At 39.0% G+C, this 22922-nt stretch overlaps 1 protein-coding gene across 1 annotated transcript in view; it reads right to left on the bottom strand.

The window, feature by feature from the left end:
* Positions 1 to 22922, bottom strand: part of ECHDC1 (ethylmalonyl-CoA decarboxylase 1) — a 42103-nt gene that overhangs the window by 4496 nt on the left and 14685 nt on the right. Inside the window, exons 4-5 of the mRNA XM_071437298.1 lie at positions 20242 to 20294; positions 18127 to 18207 (exon numbers count right to left, since the gene is read on the bottom strand). Coding sequence (XP_071293399.1) covers positions 18127 to 18207; positions 20242 to 20294 — 134 coding nt within the window. The remainder of the gene's footprint in view (positions 1 to 18126; positions 18208 to 20241; positions 20295 to 22922) is intronic.

The following is a 22922-nucleotide window of genomic DNA, read 5'->3' as shown; positions in this document are numbered from 1 at the left end:
CTGTACAGCATCAGAATTGAAGAGCTTACGCTTTATCCCAGATCCAGCACAATGCACAAAAGCAACAGCTGACGGGCCAGATTGCATGAAAGCCTTTTTGTAGAGATAGCAGGGGAAGGTTGTGTGACAAAAGGAAGAAAGCAGAGTATTGCAGGGGAGGAAAGGCTTTAAGCTAACATTATCAAGTGCTTCCAGACCCAGCAAATCCCAGGGAGCTCAGGTCTCTTCTCTCAAAAGAATGATTTTGCAAGTATTCCAGAACTCCTTTACTGGCTCAGCTTACTCTGCAATTTGCTCACACCCAGTGTCTTACTGGAAAAGCACTAATGAAAGCATTATTAAGGATTTAATTCTAGCTGTGCTGAGCAATGTCAGGCACTAGAAAAGAAAGGGTCATAGGCAGGTGGGCATCTGATGCTCGACAACCTGTAGGACAGCCACCACAGGTCAGGGAGGCCAAGTTGCACTTGTACATTGAATCTGAGATTGTTTCAGACAACGTTTAGTATGTGGGAAGGGCTCTGTTTCCCTGCAGTCTTCACTCCTGTCAGAGAAACTGAACTAAACACAATGAAAGTAAACCACTGACAGCTTAACTCACAGAGGGACTGTGAGGCTGCAGCTTCCAGAACCTCACTGGGATTCACCTCTTCCCACAAGGCTCCTTTGAACAAGCTCCACAGAAAATACTGTGATAAGTGGTAGTCAGTCGAAGGTGTAACTGCAGTATTGGACTGCCTTCAGGCTTACGAAAGGTATTTTTGTTTTTTCAGACTTTTCAACAATGAATCCTCTCCTGAAGTCACACCATTACAGAAAGCACCCATCATACTCTCTGTTAGATTTATCACTCACTTGCAGTCCCCATGCCCCAGGAAGCAATGGAGACCTGAGCTCATGTCTGAAGAGGAGGAAGCAGCTGCCAAGCCAGCCTGGGATCAGCCTCTGAACACCACCAGCTGCAGCCTCACATACATATTTCCCCTTTAATTGTATGAAAGGAATTGAGTCTACCTTCTGAGACATGACAGATCTGATCTCCCATTAAAAGAATTTATGAAAGAAAGGCACATCAAGCATTACTTAACATAAAGAGGCAGGCAGGAAAAAGCTGGAAAGACCACAGCACTATTGTGGAGCTGTTTATACCTTCAACTATTCAACTAGTAACTGGCCCTGCCTGAGACAGAGTAGCAGATGAATACAAAATTAACCCTGATTTCAACACTATGCCGTTTTTGTCTTTCATATTGAAGGAATTAAAATCTGGGTCCCCTGTATCACAAGGGAAGGTCACATTGCTAAACTCCTACACATATGCCTTCCCTGCCCTAATATAGAAAATCTGTTGCATGACAGTACTGAAAAAAATATTTATTCAATGTAATTAATGTACAAAGTGTCAGAAGACCTTACAGTAAGCAGGGGAACATCCTTCAGAAATGTGAAGGGTAGCAAAATCTTCACAATTTAAATTGGAAATAAGAGGTTAAGGTGATTTAAGCCCCAAAGTGCAGCTGAAACCTTCTTTGAGAACCTTTTATTTCCATGTTACAAACACTACAACCCCCCTAGGAAGAAAGTACAGTCACCATGGGCCACATCCAATTTTGCATTAGTCATCTAAAGCAAACGAGCTACAGCAAATGTTGCTGCTGTACATTTTAAAATGTTCTCAGCTGCACTAAATGTTACAAATCCTCCCCCTTTGATCTGAGGATTCCTCCATTCTGTGACATCTCATTGCACCCACAAACAACTGACTGTCACATCGCATCTCATCACATCATTGGCAATGCACGTGAGAAGAAACCTTGCTTGTCATTAACATTGCAGCCTAACAAATCCCACCCTTATAAAGGTGCACTTGCTCCCCAAAGGCAGCACTTGCTGTGAGCTAACAGCTATGCTTTCCTTTGCTAAAGTATTTCCCAGCTACTTGAAGCCACAGCATATACAATAAAAGCTGAAAATGCAAACAAAAATATACTTTCTCAATTTTTCATACCTGCTTATTATAAATACTAATGTTACTGAGCAGTTCCAATGGGTATAATCAGTTCCTTGGCATAACTATGATTATATTAAGATCTGTGCTGGCCCTTAGCTCATCATTTCCTGGACTTCAAGGTTTGAGTTATATTCAGGATTTTGACAAGGCAAAGGTATTAGTCAAGTTTACTAGGGAGGAACAGATACCATCCTCTATTTTATGCTTTATAAAAGCTCCTACATCTATGCTTTTGAAAGCCACTATAGGGAAAAAAGACACCTAAAACATTATATGTGTTGTCAGCAACCTGAATTTTGCTCCCATTCCCTGCTTGACTCCCAGTGTCACATAAGGACACAGCTCCTGACTTCCCATCCTCCCCTTTTAGCTGGCGTGGACTGGCACTCCACGGAGAGAGGCAGCTGGCATCACCCAGTGCAGCACCTGGTCCCCAGCTATGGCTGTGCCCTGACACGGCAGCTAGAACTGCAGGAGATGACTTTTATCTCCCCCACAAATACTTTGGCATCCTGCTCTCAAACCACCAATATTAAGATAAATAATAAACAGAGCTTGTATCTTAGGGTGACAGAAAGTTCGTTCACCAAATCGGCTACTTTCTTTCATAAATTTCAGTTATGCCTATCTGCAAGGTGATTGAATCAACACAAAATGGAAACTTCTCCAAAAACAAGAGTCAAAGGCCTTGGGATACAATTAAAAGACACCCATGATTTTAGCATGCTGTAGAGCAAAAGTTACAGAAGTAATAATAAATCTTCAAGAAGAACTACATATTTTGCAAAACATAGATGCAGGATACCCAGACAGATAAAAAACAGTGTCTATGGTCAGCCACGCACCCACTTTGGCCCAGGGAGATGGGAAGTGGGGGTTATGGTCAGTTCATCAAGTGCTGTTTCTGCCACTGCTCAGGGAGAGGACTCCTTCCTCTGCTCCAAGGTGGGGCCCCTCACACACAGACAGTTCTCTGCAAACTTCTCCAGTGTGATTCACTCTTCCACAGGATGCTGTTCAAGAGCAGTCTGTTCCAGTGTGGGTCCACAAGTCCTACCAGAAAACCTGCTCCAGCATGGGCTCCTCTCTCACAGGTGTACAGGTGCCTGCAGGACCCTGCTCCAGCATGAGCCTCACAGGTTCACAACCCTCTCTAAGGGATTCACCTGCTCTGATGTGGGTCTTCTCCAGGGGCTGCAGGTAGAGCTTTGCATCCCCATGGTCCTCCATGGGCTACAGGGGTACAGCTGCCTCACCATGGTCTGCAGGGGAGTCTCAGCTCTGGCACCTGAAGCACTTCCTTCCCTCTTCCTCCTCCTTTTGCACTGACCTTGGTCTCTGCAGGGCAGTTTCTCTGACATGTTCTCACCCTGCTCTTTTCTGGCCACCATTTCAACTGTGCAGTAACTTTTCTCTCCTTTTCAGATATGCTATCACAGAAGCATTACTATCATTCCTGTTTGGCTCAGCCTTGGCCAGCAGCATGTCCTTCTTGGAGCCAGCTGGCATTGGCTCTATCCAACATGGGGGAAGCTTCTGGCAGCTTCTCACAGAAGTTGTTACCTACAGCTACCCCTGTAGCCCCCCTGCTACCAAAACCTGGCTGTACGAAACCAAAATATCACCCAAAGCACATGCACAACTATTGCAGGCACAGGAAAAGAGAGCTATTAAAGAATAAAAGGAAACTACCAGGAAAATGGTAACAGAAGGAAGGTTATCAAGAGTCAAACACTTGTTTTAACCAGCAAAGAACAGAAGAACAAAGTTGATGTACAATGCTGCCATACTCTGCCCAACATGCATGCCTTTCTAATACACTCATCAATATGGCACCAGCTTAATTAAACTCTTTTTAAGTAACAACAGTGTTATGCTGACACATGGCCAAAAGAGCTTTTTAAAATACACACTGCTGGGGAGTGCAAGTTGAAGAGTTTGTTGAGAGGTCAGGTATGACATTATCTGCAGATGGTGTTTATCATACAAATTGAACTTCCTTTGCCAGGTGGACATGAAAATTTAATGATCTTGCTGGCAAGTGGACAAAAGCTCATGTGTAACTGGTTTAGGATTTTGTAACTCTTCTTGGTGAGTGCTACTAGGACAATTCATGACTGCAGCAGCTCTCACATGTATGCTGGACCTTAAGTGAGCAAGAAAGCCAGTCCACTGTCCACTTTTTCCCTGTTTTCCAGTTGCACCTTCTCAACACTAAAAATACAATCCCTGTCCCACCACTTCACTGGCAAATTGCACCTCAATCTCATTCCACTGTCCTCAGCATCCCAGCACACAGACACTGCAGGTCCCAGTATTGATGGTGGGTTCCTGAAGCAAGTGAATGGGACTCAGGCAGAAGTTACACAGGTACTATCTGAAATCTGATCTCAATTCTCTTGCTGAGGCACAAAAAATCCAGCAAAAATAAAGTGCTCTCTTACGTACAAAGTGCTGCTGAACATATGCAGTGATGATATGTTTTTAGTCAATTAAACTGTTACAATACATTAAAACAAAGCAAGAGAGAGTTGTGATTGCTGAATTTGTAGCATCAGAGCAAGAAATAAACTACCTGTTCTTTTATCTGTACAGCAAAACCTTGATTTTGGATTAAACAGAAGTCCTTTATTTCAGGTTGGTTCAGTGCACCACATAAATCAAGTAATCTTTTCTAGGCTGCATTTTAAGCTTCTTAAATAGGAAAAAAAAGCAGCTTTAAAGTGAATGGCTGAAATGCAATAACTATTTGGATAAGGCAGAAGTGGGTAGTTGGATGTGAAAGCAATTCCATAAGAGAGAAACATCACATTTGCTGCAAATGCACCCAGATAATTCTGTAGCTTCAGTTCCTTGGCTCAGGCAGGGATACTAAGGGATGATGCCACGGGCAAGTGGTAGCTCTGAAAGCTGGACCATAAGGAGCAATTAATTGGGACTGCAAATGCTGTCAGCCTGAGGTTTGGGCAAAGATAATCACAAAGATAAGCAGTCAAGCACTGTGGAATTTCACACTACTTTAAATAGTTCATGTAGCACATATCAAGGGGTTTGGAATCCTCCAAGCTCACTGCCTTCTCCCAGTTTTCTTTAGCATGTCATTTGGATTTGCAAGGTTTAACTTGTACCTGGTGCTCAATCCACCTTTGGTATCTGTCCAAATCTCAGAGTCAGAAAGACACACCAGATATCATGCACCTTCCCATTTAATATGTCCTATACCTCTTCTCCCCACCATGGAAAGACAGATATTAAAGCATGTGTAAGAAACTACAGAACTTCCTTAGCAATAAGATACAAATTCTTCAGGCATTATAAATGAATGCTCCTTGGCAATTGCTGCAAAACTAATCCTTACCTTCTCCAGAATGTTTTACAACAGACGTAATTCCTGAGTACAACCTTGAAAACACAATCTGAATATGAACTACTGTCTTGATATTTTCACAAAGCCACAGAAAGTCTGAAATGACTACAGGTAAGGCTACAGTCTGTGCCTGCAGAGACCTGACCTGGAAACCTAAACACCAAAAAGTTAATTACATGACAACATTGTGTTCTGGTAGTGACATCTTGTCTTCTGTAAGCCTTGTTCAATATTCCAATACACAAGCCTTCCACAGTTATTACAGAAACTCATTTAAAACAACAAATGTATGAACCAGTCATTTTTTTGCAGTAAAAATAAATTTTGAAGGAGCAAGGTACTGTGGGAAGAATATTCAGCAGAAGAAATATGCAGTACTACACTAAAATAATTTAACCAGTCAGCAAAGTTGCTGATTAGCAGCTTCCAGTCCTTACTTCAATTTTCATGACAGATGTTTTGAGAATTAGACCCTTAAGAATAAGACAGCCTCCTCCAAAAAGCAAGCTGGGACTAAATGATCCCTCTCTGCCTATCCAGTGGAGTGTCTCGGCAGCCTCTTTATCACTACACCATCAAATAATTATCTAGATACTCTGTGAGGGGATTATCTACACAAAATGGCTACAGATTTTTCTGGAAGTCATATTACTACACCCTCTTACCAAAAAACCCACCCTAGTTCTCTAAAAATGTTAACAAGTGGATTAATCCTGAGAAGAGTTAGTAATAATTTCACTTATCTTTCAATCTCACTTGATTAATTAGATAGGCTTTAAAGAATCAAAAAGACACAGATTAAACATTTAATCAATAACTCCTTGCTAATTCTATTTAGCAGATTTTTGAACTGGAGCAATGCACCGAATATTGGCAAGCCATAATAGTTACATGCTTTCCCAACACAGCTTGCTAGTATTAATTCCCTCTGCATCTCTCCCATATCTTCTTTCTCACTGAGAGCTTCTCATGTTCCTGCCCTATGCAGAGAAATAATAAGGCAATTAGATATTGCAGCAGTTGCTACTTCAGACCTGCAACAGCACGAATGAGACTTCCAAAGTGAAAATACTGTAAAACTGATGAAAGTACAGATTTATATTACATGCTTGTGGTGATGGTCTATGCAGACCACTATGGCATCATAAAAGCAAACCCTCCCAAATGTTTGCTCTTTCTGAAAGGCCTTTAGTCACAGATATTCACCTGACAGATGACTAAATGGTAACTACTAAAGAACATAAAAATGAAGACAAAATAGTTTAAAGATAGTCTGGGGGAACTGCATGCCTTATGCTTATCTTAGATACAGTTGCTAAAAGATGCTCTGCAGTTCTAAGTTTCAATAGTCTAAAAGAAGACTGTGCAAACTAATAATCTTTCCTGTTTATCAGCTTTAATCCATAACCTTTTCTACAAGAAAGCAATGGAAAGAAGTAGGTCCAGCTACTATTTTAACAAGCCCATCAGAAAGTCACCCCACTCAAATCCTTTCCCTTGATTTAAAAACACTCCACCAATTAAAATCACAAAACAGTATATCTTCTTTATTTGAGGTTTAAATAAATTTAAATGATCCCCAAGAAGCAAAACAACAAAAAAAATCCTATCAAGCCTCCCAAGCACAGAGTGTTCTAGGCACACTCTAAATTGCAGTGTCAAAGGAGTAGGCTTGATGCCATCCTAAGAAATTTCACCAACACAAAAGCTTGCTTTTCTCACAGCTTTTCTCAAATTGCTTTACAGAGACTGTATGGACTTTTATTTATAGTTACTGAATTATTTTGTAACACTCTTGGTGCATCCATTTTCCCCCGCTCACCACAAAAGCTAAGAATCAAACTTTACATTAAGTAGCCCAGAAAAATCTCTCATGTCTCCCTAGCACATATTGCCTTTACCCCCTACCTTTGCTATCCTCCAGTCAGACTTTCCAACTCTAAGGATCAGGGTAAAAATCAGATCAAGTAAACAGACTCCTAATTACAGAAGTATTTTTATAAAATAAGAGTTAATATTCTTCTGAGTTGCCTGGGAAACCTGAGGGCACTTCCCAGAGGGAAGCAAGGGGACCTAAACAATGAGAATCGCATTCTTCAAAGGAGACCTTAAAACAGCCATTTTTAATGTAATTCTATCACACTTTCTCACATCACCCAGAGTCAAATGAAATGCAGAAGAATGAATGACAAAGTCACACTTTCATGTATAAGCCCAAAAGATCTGGCTGATGCTAAAGTTCTGAAAAGAGGAGTCCTGAATCTGAAAAATGGAATATGTAGCAACATCAAGGGTTGGAGGAAGAGTTGGAACATTGGGATATCAGGGCAGAAATTGCTAAATGGACATAAGCCATTTTAAGAGGAATGTGGTCTCTAGGAATAAACAGGAATTTAAAGTGTGGATAACCACCACCTATTGCCCAAATATTGGGATATTCAATGTAAGAGGAGCCTCCAAAACCAACAAAGTCAACTCAAAAGGGCTGCAAGACTATCAATTCTAAAGGAAGCCATTCCAGGGAGGAAGAACAAAAAATACACTGTTACTAGAAAAAGATCCCTTGGATAACCAGAATTAAATAATAATAGACAAACACAAAGAACTGCATGTCCCCCAAAAAAGAGCATCTCATCAGAAGCAAAGTCTGTACTGACAAAAATCAAGAAAAGGCCTATCAGCGGCATGAAGGAGCTCAGTGAGGCAGCAGAGAAGACCCTCTGGGAGAGTGCCCTGGCAAGACCCAGATTAAAACTGGTCTAGACATGATTGTGTAAGAACAACCAGAGAAGTAAAATAGGGTCTATTCCTTAAACACTTCCCTGATCTAAGGAGAGGGGCTAAAAAAAGGCCAGAAAGATCATTAGTTTGAGAGAGGGATAATAAAAAGAATGAAATACAGGGAAAGACTGCTGCTAATACCTTGCTAGGCGAGTAGCATGGTCTCAATCAAGACAAGGTAGGTAAGGTCCCCCCAAAGTCTCCCACCAAAGCAGGTCATGTCTGCTGTCACACAGGCTGCCATTCACACAGACTTTCAATCTCATTCTGGACCCGATCTCCCAAGAGTCAGGTACAGATGGAGGCTCACACAGCAGACCTTGATTAGGGGGTTTCAATTGAATTTGTTACCTCAGGCTTGACACTTTCTCACCCATGGCTTCACAGAAGCCAGAGAGAAAAAAGCATGTCATGAAAAGCTACATTTCTTCTAAAAGGGATAAATGAAGCTGGGTATTGGAAACTGCAGAAAGACATTTTCTGCAGCAGGAATGAAAAATTGAATTAGACAGCAGATCACAAGGCAAGAAATAAGGGCCCAAAAAAAGCATGACTGATTAAACTCCACTAGCAGTATTAAAAGAAATAAGATGAGCTTTTTTATTTTGTTTTCCTCTTCCCAGTCATTTTTCAATAAACTGACAGGAAAGAAAATTATTTGGCCAAACCACCAGGTGAATCTGCCCCATATTCTAGGATGACACTTCTTTAGGCTCCCATGCAAAGCCCACAGGTTCCATCCCCACCACAGTGCTGGGGGTGGGCAGCACCATGCAGGAGGACTTGGTGGAGATGGGGATAGGGCTGGCCAGAGGGCTCATGCAGCCAGGCCCTGTGCGCTGCACACACACATTGGGTGGCCCCTTCTCAATCTGCAGTGTGACATAAAAGCTGTGTGAGCCAAACATCAATCCCTGTTTCCATCTTGTGCCTAAGCATCCAAGTGAGCTGTGTAGTTTCAGAAAACAGCAGGAAAAGTAAATTAAAAGGTCTTTCTTAGGCAGGAGAGACAAATCTTTCCAATTACACAGACAGCAATAAAGACTGCCCTGTCCACAGGTGCTGCCTTGGACCTGGGCAACACCCCCTGTGTGCACACTGGCGAGGAGCAGCATGGTTTTACAAAGGCTTGTTGAACACACACAGGGCTCAGATCACAATTTAAGAACACATAGAGCCTTGAGAATAAAGCAGATAGTTACACTGGGGAGCTCTAATTCCCCTGAAGTGTGCAGTATAAACTAAAAATGGCACGAATCACCCAGAGCCATAAAGTTGGACTGATGTCCCATCATTCAAGAGGCAGTGCCTGGATCCTCCTTACTACCTGCAGATGACAACAGCAATCCATGGGCTACTGCCCTATTTCTCCTCCCCTGCTAATGACCAATATCTCATTAACACTCTCTTCTAATACCCAGTTATGACTACATTTGAATTACCCTGGTGTCAGTGGGTCCCAGGCACCTCAGGTACCATACAATTATTTTCAGAGCAGTTTTCATCTTTTCATAGCACTTGGGCCTTACCCATGAAGCAGGTTTAAGCTATTCTTTAGAGGCTGCCAAAGCCTCTGTACACAAGTGAGTGAATGCCAAAATAATGCTCACAGAAATATTACTCATGCTAGAAATCTGAAATGTTACATGAGTCTTTCCTTCCTAAAAAAGAAACTAGAGCTATTTGGATTCTGTTCAAGCAAACATTTTCAACAACAGATATGCCTTTTAGACTAAAGTAAAAATTTCTGTCAGGAAAGATCCAGTGATATTTTACCAGATTCTCTGATGAAAAAGACCACCTGGAGGCAAAGGTGTTTGATTATAAATTTTTAGTCAAATTTAAATGACAGTATTCCTCTAGAAATTAAAAAGTGGAGCTTTTTTCAAAGAGGAAATATTATTTTTTAGAATTATGTGCACACTTTCATGCAGCATATGCAAACCATGTTTGTAACTTTGGCTTCCCACATCTTTATTTTCATCATGTATGTTTAACAAAACCATAGAATGCAGAACAAAATTCTCCCAGACCAAATTCATGAGTCTCTTAAGGCAGGAACATTTCAATCACATTTTCTGCTAATCTCTACTGCTGATACACAAAGGGGAGGAGGGGCTTCCCAACAGTGGCTGAGCTTGGCATCTAAAATGTCAAAAAACACAAGGATCACCTCAGCTGCCTGAATTCAGCTGACTGGAAAGGAACAGCATTTCTTGACATCAGTCATGAGAGATGCAATCTTCAAGCTGTTCTAATACTTTATGATGGATTTGATGTATCAGGTTTCTGCAACTCACAGCACTAAAGAACTTAAAATACAACGTAACATCACACTAGCAACCCTTCACAAGACACAGGGTAACAAGACATGCTTTGAAATTCAGCTGTCTCTGCACACAGTGCTACCAATGCTGCATTTGCACTTCCTACACAATTTCTGACTAAAGCAAAGAGAGAGATCACATACTTAGTTGAAATCACTGGTGATTCAATTATAATGGAATGTTGCCACTTTGTCAGGATACCATGTTAATTTCAAACAAAAAAATACTGACTGTTGTGGTTTGGGTTTTTTAAATTATTGCAGTGACTGTGACCTAAGTTTTCCAGATATGATACATGTCTTCAGAGATTTGTTTGGGAGGGAGGGGAAGAGAGGAATGATATAACTCAAAAAGGCAAAACTGAGATAGATAATTTATTGACCTGCTGCTTCTCCTCTTTACTTTTTAATATAGAGTATTAATTATACTGATCTCAAACCAACTTCAGATCACTGATGCCATGTTCAGACTACCTGGACTAGAAGCAGGCACATTTTCAGCAAACTGTAACAGATCCCACAAATATGCCTAAGAGTGTGACCAATTATTGCCAAAATTATAATTTCCCCTACTATGTTTTTATTTATAATCATTGTCTCTTTCACACATATGCAAATCCATGCTGATTTAAATTATTGGCATTTCCTCAGTCTATATATTTGCTTTTTGTTTATGAATATGAATCATTAGAACACAAAACAGGACTGGAATATAACACCTAATAACAGACCATGGACACAGCAGAAGTTCTTATACACACAACTTTAAGCAAAATAGGAATCTATTTAACATAAGAATTTACTATTTGATTTATTCTAACTGAGACCGCCAAGTTACAACAGAGTAATTAATTTCTTACTGACTACAGAATCCAGGAAGTAGGAAGCTGAAGCCACCAAGGTTAACGAGTTCAAGCAGTTTACAGACTTGTTTCATACAATTTTGCATAAATCTGGAAGGAAGAGGAACACAGAGGTCCAGCCTGCAGGGCTCCAAGTCTTCATTAAGACCTTGGGTTGCTTTGGATCAGAGACAAAAATAAAACCGGAGGCTAAAGAGGAAGACTGGAAATTGCAATTTTGAAGGCAATGTTTACAGTGAAAGTGGGTTGAGATCTACACAACGCCTGCTTACACCCAGGGAAATGGAGTTATTTTGGAAACATGGGCCATTTCAATGCACAGTAACCCTGATGTGGATGATTACCCTTCAGAGATCTACAAGGTTAACTATACTGCTCCTTGGAGTGATACAGAGAGGAAGAGTTCTTTCTTGTAGTCCTTCAATAGCACATGACAGGGCTGAAATATGAAAGAGCTAACAAGGACTCAGGAAGACATTCTCTGGAAGCTGATCCAGTGCAAAATTAGGCACTTGAAAGCTGTGGCTTCAAGGGAAACTGAGGGTATTTAACATCTCCCTTGAGCCAAAAGGAGTAGATTGTATTCTCACCCCCTAGGTTCTTTGCCATCTCCTAGAGACTTAACTCCTCCCTTTCACTGGCTCCAGCCAATATTATATGACCTTACAAGTCACTCTAGTTAACTTAAAAACAGAAAAATCCAGGCTTCCTGTTGCTTTTCAGTGAGATAATTGACGCATACAGGCATCTTCACTGGTGCTTGGCAAACCAGAGGTAAGAAGTGAGCTGAGAATATGTAACAGGGACACCCTCGTCCCATATCCAAGGAAGCTGTTCAGACACTCTGTCCTCATGAAGCCACAGCTCAGTATAACCTCACCTCAAAACCTACAGACTGGAATATATAAGTGCTTCTCACACTTTATAGTATCAAATTTGGGGAGCTATCTGATAATATATATATATATATATATATATATAAATAGTAGTGAAGATCAGAAATTATACATCAAACTCAAAAATCTCAAAGGCCAGTTTATCCATACTGAGAATTAGTCACTTTGCAGATGAAAGCAGAATGGACAATTCCAGTGCATTTGTACTCTTTTCCTCAAATTCTCTGAAACTTAAATACTTCTCTATGGTGAATTAACAGCTCAGGGTATCAGCAAGTATCAGAATGGGTCTAGACCTATATTCTCTAAAATATGCCTTATCTAAGTTTTCCATTATCTGGACTATCTCTGTTTATTGTTATCATGCAGTACATTTTATCAGCTGCAGACAGGACTGTTCAACAGAAAGGATGTAAGATTGCATGGTACAAGTGGTCTAAAACATAGACACATGCTGATAAGAAAAAATTCACTTACCCAGGATAAGATAGTTTTGCCTCCTAAAGGCAAAAAAACCCCAACAACTAACCAAACCCAAAACAAATTTAAAAACCTAGAATGAAGTAAATCCCCGCAAAAAGACAACTTCAGAAAGAAAGCATCAACTCAAATTCATGCTTTGCTGATGTTATTTAAATTTCTACTAAAAGCAAACAGTGATAAATTTGAATTGTAGACTACATCTACAAATCCTCTTCCTGAAAGAATGTAAACACACAAAATTCAATCCCAAATGAAAATTGGTAAAAGACCCCTAATAGCAGCCCATAAATACAAGGCAAATAACACAAGCTCTTGAGCCCATTTCTGGCAGTGCTTACTTAACCAGATGTCAAATGTACCATGTCAAAAATAAGAACAGCCTTCTTAAAGGCAGGCAATGTGAGATTTTTAAAATCATAAGCAGACACTTGTAGTAACAAACCCCCAGGGCTCTAAAAGTGGGAAGTGATGTAGGACTTCATTGGAATTCTAAAATTGCCAGCTGATTTGCAGGAGATTTTAAATACACACACAGACACACAGACGCACACATATATATATTATATATATATGAGACCAAAATTTATATAGTTTAGAAAAGTGATCTATGCCACACAGCAAGCACTTGAAGCTGTGAGAATGTGGTGTCCCACCCTTAAGGAGAAGGGAGAACCCAAGATTCGTAGACGCTCGTGGTTGAAAGGAATGGCAAAAGTCAGAGGTTCTGCAAAAGCTTATAGAGTTTTATTAATAATTTACACACTTGGCAAGGACATTGTTATTCAAGTCCCTGACCTCCCAGCATAAGCATACAGCAGTGGGTTTTGGATAAGGGGTAGAGTGAAAGGGAAGAGAGAGACAGATATGAATTAAAGAGTGTGAGAGAGAAAGGAAGGAAGAAAGAGAATTAGAGAGATCACCTGTTCTAGCCCCAGCACTGATCCAGCTGGAGTACCAAGGGTCCTGGGCCGCACACATGCCCAGGCTTTTTGGGGATACCTTCTTATAGATATGTTAACCCTGTTCTGGAGGTAAGCTTCTCACTTTCTATGCAAATTAGTTACCATGCACAGTTCTTTCTTCTAGATCTTTCTGGAAATAGGTTGGAGGCTTTAAGGGTCTTTGATGGTCATAATCTATAGTGCATGTCCATTTCTCAATCTCATTGCTGCACTTGCCCTGTACTGTGTTGTGCTTATTCTGTTGTGCCAGAACAAGGACATCTGTCCCAGAAAAGTGCTGCTCTAACTCTATATGGGCCCCTTCTCCACCCACATCCTGTTCTTTCTCACAGTGTGTTATTACCAACAATTCTTGGTTGGTTCCATGGATATCCAGCTATCAGTTTTTGAACCACACACATTTAAGTCCCTTATCTTTTAGGCTTCTACAGAGAAACCACTCAGATTTGGCTACTGACTCTTCTCTGATGATGTGTAGCAATGTTACAGTCATATGAATGAAAAGTGCTTTGTGAGCCTGGACTCTGCAATAATTCATGAATATGTGAACCCCATGTTGCTACATCCTATCAGGCTCTACCCAATAAAAAATGCTACTATGTCCTGAAGCACCCTTATTTCAAACAGGGGTATCTTGTGCACCTAAATGTTCCTCCTGATAAAATTAAAAGCACAAGTCCTTGTACAGAGTAAAAGATTTCCAAAGAAGCTCATGTGCTGTGCTCTGATGTTCTGAAACCTATTTTTGAAAAAGTTTACAGCAGAAAATGAAAGTCTTTATGGCTTCCTCCACTTCTCCTTTTTGAAAGGTGAAACAACTGAAAAGTTGATCATAGTGTAGCTACATCTATGCAGAGACTAGATTATCTTCTGTTGCTTTGACTTCCTATATGTTGCATTTAATGCTATAAATACAACTTGTAGAATCAAATAAACATAAATTATCACAGGAACACACACACCAAAAGCTATTTAATAACATTTCATTTAATCTCTTACTAAGTGTTTCATGGAACATATTTAACACTTTAAAATGTAATACTAAGCATGCCTACATATTTCACAGAAATACAGAAAACACACTGCTAAAATGAAAGAAGGCCAATTTGATAAATGCAATATTATTAGCATAAGCTAATAGTTAGCTCAGCACTTATAACAGTAATGAAACTGGCCCTTTGCAATTTAACTGTGCAACATCAACTACAGCTGAAGAAACTATAGTTCATGAATTTATTTTCTAAAGAAGAAAAGGAAGTCACTACTGTCTCTATCTACAAGCCCATTCTGAGATCAATGATATGAGAAATGGGCAGTTTTCCATCTCTGCACTCTCAACCTCTGCCTCAAGACACCAACTTTTAAATTTGATTTACATGGCAGGGACACAGACACACCTCTACTTGGACTGCAGCAGCATTAGAGAGGAAAAAGGAGGTAGGGGGAAAGAGACTCTGTGTCTCAGAAGCACTCAGATACAATGGAAGTCCATTTGCCAGGCGAGGTAGGACCAAATCATTGTGTGTAGAAGACCTACACAGACATTGTCCCAGCGAGATTTCTCAAAGGCACCAACAAGCAATAGAAGACAAGACAGCTCAGAATTCAAAGTTAGTTATTCTGGCTATTATCTGGTAGCGCATTGCAGTGACTGCACTCAGAGATTATTGTGATCTGCTAATTGCACAAATGGATTAATTACTAACTGTCTCTTGCCCATATCTGTCAGCTTATTGTCCAACAATCCAAGACCATTCCTGTTTTCCTGTCCAAAGTCCTCAACCAATCCTGCCAAATCTGCTCTCCTTGCCTTCGCACATTGTGTAAGTACAAGACACATTTCAAGTTTCTGCATAAAGGAACCCAAAGCAGACACCTCAATTATTTGTGAAATTCCATCAGTAAATCTAACATCACATTCACTTCTGCACCTTACTGAAATGGCTGCAGTGTCATGCAGAGCTGTAAAATACATTAACATCTGGCAGCAGAAAACATGAGCCACCTTCATGTGCTCAACTGTGGCACATTGAAAAAGTCAGTATTTCTTGAAAATATTACTAAAATGCTTAGCTGTCTGAGCAAGTTTCATACTTGCACACTTCTACATTACCCAGTTTCAATTGAGTAATGTAGTAATAATTGAGATGAATAATTCTAGTGTCAGAAGATTTATCTTTCCAATTTTCATACCAGAAAAAGTCTGAAAGGAAATAAATTACCTTGCCCTTGTCTGGACTGGTCTGATTTTTTTTCCTCCAGTAACATGTTTATGATCTTTATAAGGATACTGCTTTTCTGGAGAGCCATACTGCAGCAACACATAAAACAGCTAAGACTGAAGAAGATGTTTGGAGAAAACCTCTTCCTCTAGATTAAAGGTGTCAGATGCTTTCACTTTTTATCATTGTCCTTATTTCAGCAATAAATGTGCCGAAGTTCACACAAGCCCAAATCCAATTTAAAAAGAGCCAGCTTAAAACAGAGTGAGACAATTAGCCACAAGAACCGCTACAGGACGAATGTATCAGTAATATCTTAAACCACCTCGGCTATCTTAAAATTGGACTTGTCCACACCTCTACTTTAGTAGAGATATGTATCATGCTGCCAGACCACATTTCAGAGGAGGAACCTAGATCATTTTGGTTCAAGTGAGTTGCTCAAACTATATCAGTATAGTTAATGTAGTACAAAGTGAAAGAGATAAAAATAAGAAAATATTTCAGGCCAAAAACAAGCAGTTTGGTAGTTTAAACAGAGACTGTGAAAAACAGAACTGTATTTGAAAATCTAGAATTAAAAGCAACCACAATAAACTAATTTTGTTTTTTTAAAAATGAAACGTTCAAACAGATTATTCAATGAAGAAAACAAATCTCTGATTTCTGTCTCATGTTCATCTTTTGTCATCTAGTGACGGTGGAAAGAATACCTATTCCACTAATATCTACTTACAGTCCTCAAAAAAACCCTGGAATTTTGTCCACCAGTATCAAAATTCTCAAATTCAAGAGCAATAACAGCACAGAGTATGTTTCTCTGTCTTGTTGCTGTTATTAATTAAGTCCCATTTGCTGCTCCTGAATGGCTGTTATTTAGTTGCACTGGATGGGTGTGTAGAAAGTAATGGAAGATGGATCAACAGCTGTAGTTATTATGAAAATTATGGCACTGCATGAGAGGAATTGCAGCTGCTCAATTCATGCAAATAAGAGCTACTTGATAATGCCTATAATTACACAGCATGTCAAAACAGCATAGCTGGAGTGTAAGTAGAGAGTGCGTATTTTAAAAAGCCAAAAGATTTCCATTTCATTATATTCCCATTCCCTAAATGCCTATTTAGAGATAACAAGAAACACTTTCTGTCAACAGGCTCACAGATACAGAAAGGTCTGCTGAGTCTCCCAGGTGCATTCTCCTGCCAGCACGGCAGCTGTCAAACACAGAGCCTCTCTGCTATTTGTAACACAGTCTGGACTCACATCACAGCTGGGGCTTCAGCTCACTGTGTGCTGAGCAGAGATGAAGAAAGATCCAGCCACATCTACTTTCAAAGCAAAGGAAGATTGCTTCCAAGTGGCTCAGACAATGCAGATACCATCTCCTCTATCCAAAGCCTGGTCTTGATACCTGGAACAGTACTGTAATATTCTAGTTTACTTTGCTTTTGAGTGTACCTTCTTTCAGCTTGTTTGGGGCAATTCCCTTCCCACTTCAGGCACTAAGGCCCTCTTCAAAAGCACATTTCCTTTCCTTAGATGAAAACCTCACTAAAAGCTTCTCATTTTCAGAGATGCTGCCCACTGTGCTTATCCTGCTACATCTGTAGGCTGTTTACACATTAGCAATGGTTTATATAAAGTGACATTTTATTACTTTAGTGTCTTCCCATTCCTGTTCTGCCTGTTTAATTAAAGCACTCCTTTTTTTGCCAGTTGTGTCTGCTAACAAATCCCTGCACCTACATGTAAAAAAAAAACAGGGATGAAACCTCATTTGTTTTACTCTGCACCTCAAATTCTTGTTTAAACAGCTGCGCAGCACAAAATTACGTTACAAATAATAAACACAGAACAAGAAATACAAGAGTAATGAACATATTTATTTATTTTTATTTACGACATTCACAAAAAGAGACACAGGGAGATACACAATTTTGCAAGCCTCCTACCTCTTATTCAGGGGTGAGTCGGACGCACTTCGTGTGTTAAAACAGTCAGTTGCTAAAGTTCCTTACTGCTCTTGTTTTACACAGTGATTCAAACCACATAACCTGATAGAAACCACAACTTTTCCTGTGAAGTCTGATGACAAAATCTTGTGGCAAATGCCTTGGAACCCAGGAAAGTTACTCCTGGTAGAAGTGCTACCTCATGGTACAGTCATTAAATCACTGACCGAACATAACAGCTACACACTTGTCAGCCTTACCTGAAATCACATGCTGTGGTAAGTTCTGCTCCTCCTCCAAAAGCTTTTCCTTGAACTAGTGCAACACTGATCAAAGGCAACCTGCACAAGAGACCTCAGTAAGAAAAATTCATGCTTATAGCCTTTCAGAAATAAAAAAAAACAATTCAACCAAAGCATTTCTACAGTAAAAGTTGAGAAAAATATACTGTTTCAATTTAATCAAATAACTACATCTTTGTGGGCAATTGGCACAACACCAATTCCACTTATGTCAAAATTACAATTGCATAATTGATACAGAATCCCAGAATGAAACAGCAACACAGATATTTTAAATGGAATCAAAATAAAGATCATGTACTGAAAAACACATGTTATGAAAAATACCTGCTCTAGAATATATCTAAAACGACTACCTGTGAGGAGTGACAGGATAGCAACACAAGATTCTACTCTATGCCACTGCACCACAGAAAGAAGCAGAAAGACACAAAGAACTGAAGGGCTGAGTTATCTAAAATTAATGAGATTCGCCATGACAGCTTCAGCAGCTTCTTCAAACAGTGCTACTATCTCAGTCATCAACAAAACTTTTTTTGCAGACAAAACCTTTTGAGGAAAGCAGCAATCTGTTACCTTTGTTGGTGTTGTATTTAATCATGTTCAAGGTATTTAATCATGTTCAAGGTAATTCAAAGGACAGAGGGAAGGAAAAGTTTCTCCACTGCTGATGTGAAATGAATACTAATGAGCAGTGACTTAGGATAAGGCAAGTTCCTTAAGAAATGAAGGCAGCTGGTTACTCACAGAATTTGCACATTAATACAGCTGTTTCATCTTTTACTATGAAGAGACATTTAGCTTTTTGAGCAGTTTACAAACCACATTCAGAAGTCAGCATCCTAATCATAACCACATGTTTGGTTTTAGTTCTCCTTCAACAGAAGCACCAACACTTTCTGACATCCCTTACAAGTTCCCAAGTTCCCTTACAAGCTGCAGCACAGTTCATACAATACATGGCACAAGAGAACCCACTGGAAGAGGGCAATGTCATTTTTCCTGTGCTTTATGAGAAAGCAGAAGATGTGGGTCCAAGATTGCTACATCCACACTCTAATCCATTTGAGGCACCTCTCTCAGGATCAGTCAGCCTCATCTCTGAGGGAGACTAATCCTATCTACAACAGATGTCCCTGGACAGCAGCTCAGTGCTCCCCCTGAACCATGGCTTAAAGATACACTAAGTCTACACACCTGAGGTGGGGACTTAATCTTCACACATCTTCCTCCTCTTAGCTTTGCCCCATCAATTTCGATTATATGGAGACAAGCTTATGCAAATGGCTTCCAATCCTTCCTGAGGATTCCTTACAATACTACTAATGTAAGTTTCCAGTCTCCTGGGTAATTTTACAGAAAAAATGTTAATTCATAACATTTTCTCATACAGATTATTTGAAAACAATGAATATTTGAAAATAAAGAATATTCATCTTCAAAGAGCTCTAAGCAGAAAAACATAGACTCTACCACAAATGGATTTAATGGAAACGTGACTTCTAAAGGGAAGCTAAGTCTAAAGGAAAGGGTGTTGTTTTCAGAATTACCAGATGGTAGAACTGACACACTCCTCTTGTGAAGTGGGAAGATTTAATAAATATATCAAATAAATGTTACCTATGTAGGCTGCATAACCTGTTACTGCTTGTTATTTAAGAGCTATCGATTTCCAATGAGTTAGAGAGGTTAAGTTTCAGAAAATCTGAAGGCTTAGATTTCCTTAATTCTTGGTATCTCCTAGTATTTCCTAATATTTTCTTGGTATTTCTCCTTGTTATTTCCTTAATTCTTGGTATCTACACATATAAGCCTGGGTTTTTTTTTTTTTTTTCCTGTTCCAATCTCTGGAAAATGCAATAGTTGCAAAATGTTAAGATCTAATTTAAATCCATAAATACCTACCTGATTAACATGTGTGAATACAAGGTCTGGGATTCAAAATTACATATATAACATACATATTTACATACATACATACATATTTATCTTTAAACATCTCATTAAAGAATTAGCCAAAATACATTCTGATACTTATAATTACTTCATAAATGGGTAAATAAAATATATTACCTCATAAGTCTGGTTAAGGTGTTTTGCATAAACATGCACATATTCATCCCATCCTACAATGAATAGGAAATTAAAAAATGTTATGTGATCCTAATGTGAAGAAATTAAACACACAGACAAAGTAAACAGGAGTAAGCATTCTTTATATTTACTTCAGCTGGGTTTTGTCTCTGGTTCATGTTGCCCAAATTCTAGCCCAACCCTGCTATGCACAAATAGAAAACCTAGTATAAATCAGGTTAAAAAAAAAATCAGAACTCAACTGACTTATATAAATTTCAGTTAAAATTAAGCCACTGTTAAAGTAATTGCAATACTGAATTTCTATGTTGTGAAACTTTTGTGTTTCCTCTTAATTTCCTCTTCTCACTTCAAGTTGAACACACATAAATCTGAGTTTTTAAATTCTGTACAAAATCACAGTGTGCTACATACTTTTTAGTGTCCCAAATCCATAAAGTTTTAGACAAGATACAATTTACACCAATTTTATCTTTTACTGTTTGGGCCTAAAGCATTTCAGCTAAAAAAAGGAAACTAAAAACACCAAACCACAAAACACTGAAACAAATTAAAAACCAAACCAGAAAGAAGATTCTTCTTATGTCTCACATCCTTTGTGTTTTACACTTCCTTGCAATCAACAGTGAAAAAAATACAATCATTTACTTTTCATCTAGTACAAGAACTAAAGAGCTCCAAATAAAATACGTTCATAACAAATATTTATTCCTACAACGCGTAGTTAAAATGTGGAACACTTGACAGCACCCTCTACATGATTTCAAGAACAACTGCATAAACTCATAACAGGAACATCAACAAAAGATTTTTACATAGAAGGCAACACCTCCAGCTCTAGAAGTCTTAGTCACAAGTTGCTGGGAGCTAAGAAAATATTTTGAGACAAAATCATTATCTATCTGCCCTCCCTGTAGTTATCCTCTTTCTCAGACATCTAGAATTAATCAGGAACTTGACAAATAACTGGGCTAAATAATCTAGAACCACCATGTTCATATACATACTGAACTGAACAACACATATTATTTATCCCTGATAAAAGGAAAACATTATGCTTGGACACTGCAGAAATAAAAAACCGGTAGGTAAAAATTTCAGCACATCTTTCAGATAATAAAGAAAAAAAATCCAAACAAACCAAACCAAACATCTCTTTACCAGAATTTACTAATTTCTAAAACACAGTTTTACAAAAGCTGGCAATTTAGAGAAACTGCCTAAATTAAAAGCCTTTGACTCAGGGAAAGAAAATATATACAGTAAGTCTTCAGTACATCTTTGGAATAGAACTTTGAAATAACAGTAGGCCAATTTCAGGTGATTTACTATCCATTCAGTCGTGTATTCCCAAGAGCTACTCTGCCCAAAGCCAACCAGCATTATGATGTTTAGGTGCACATCTCTGGCAGATGTGAGTGCCATGACAATTGTTACACAAGAACCAGTGTATTTAGTTTTACTGCACTAAAGGGCTGCTTGAAAATTTTAGCACCTGTTGATTTATAAAAAGGCTGTTACTTATCACTGTAACCATCTCCTACACCCCCTAAGAACAGTCGCAATATTTCTATTTCAAATTAAAGAACATTCAAACCCTTTGTGATAGCTGCCTTAGTAGCTAAGTTCAAATCCCACACAAACATACAAGGTACCCATTCTCAGACACAGACTTGCACAATTCCCATATTACAACTGTCAGGATGAAGTTGCACAAAAGCTCTTCAGAGAACACGATTTTTCACTTCATCACAGCAGAATCCTTGCATTCAAACTGGCCTTCTCAACTCATGACAAAATCCAAAATGGTAATTAAAGATTAATTCCAGAACAGACAAACTTGAAAAATGCATTTATGTCTGAGCAGACCAAAATAAAGTCTTCATTCTCTCAGGTGGTAGAGAGATTACTGTGTATCCCATGGAAAAAATGACTGCACAGAAAACACTCCTTAAAAAAAAAAACAAACCAAGGGAAAAAAAAAAAAAAAGCAATTGCTTGAGTCCTGGCAAATAAACCCTTCAAACCTTCCTGACAAGAAAAATAAGGCTACTATTCAGATAAAATTCTCTGACTAAGAGTGTTCACTGCAATCTAGTAGAATAATTATATTTGCAGCTCTAACGCTGTCCTTGAAATAAGAAGATATCTAACTAGCAGAAAGGGAGGTAAAATGCAGTAAAATGCACTACATATGGAAGAAAAGGATTAATAGTTTGGTGTGGGCCTAGGAGAGACAGGGAAGAAGAAAGTCACCTTCATAAAGTAGAAAACTGTAATGCTGACTCTTATTGCTGCAAGAGCTTTGAATTCATTTGCACTACAGACAGAACATAATTTACATATTATCTCCAACTGCTCCAAAGTCCTCCCTCCACAGCTTATGTTTGGGAACCTCTGTCCTAAGGCTTCTAGACAGCAACAAGGAAAGCAAAATTATCCTTTGTGCTTCTTCCTCTGAGCTGTTGCTTTAAGAGCTATTCTTGCTTTTCAGCTAGGGAACTTTTCAAGTCTCACTCCAGAATGAGGCTCTTGCTCTGGGAACAGCTTACAGAGCCTTATAAAGACAGAAGGAAAAAATATTTTTTATTTAAATTCCACTATTCATTTACCTTTTGTGATTTGGTGATGTAATGTTAGCACTCAAAAAAGAAAAACAG

The sequence above is a fragment of the Agelaius tricolor genome, unplaced genomic scaffold (genome assembly GCF_023055355.1).
Source record: "Agelaius tricolor isolate 1412-34295 unplaced genomic scaffold, bAgeTri1.0.p SCAF_1, whole genome shotgun sequence".
In the NCBI taxonomy this organism is placed as follows: Eukaryota; Metazoa; Chordata; class Aves; order Passeriformes; family Icteridae; genus Agelaius; species Agelaius tricolor.
This window is presented reverse-complemented; position numbering and strand designations above follow the sequence as displayed.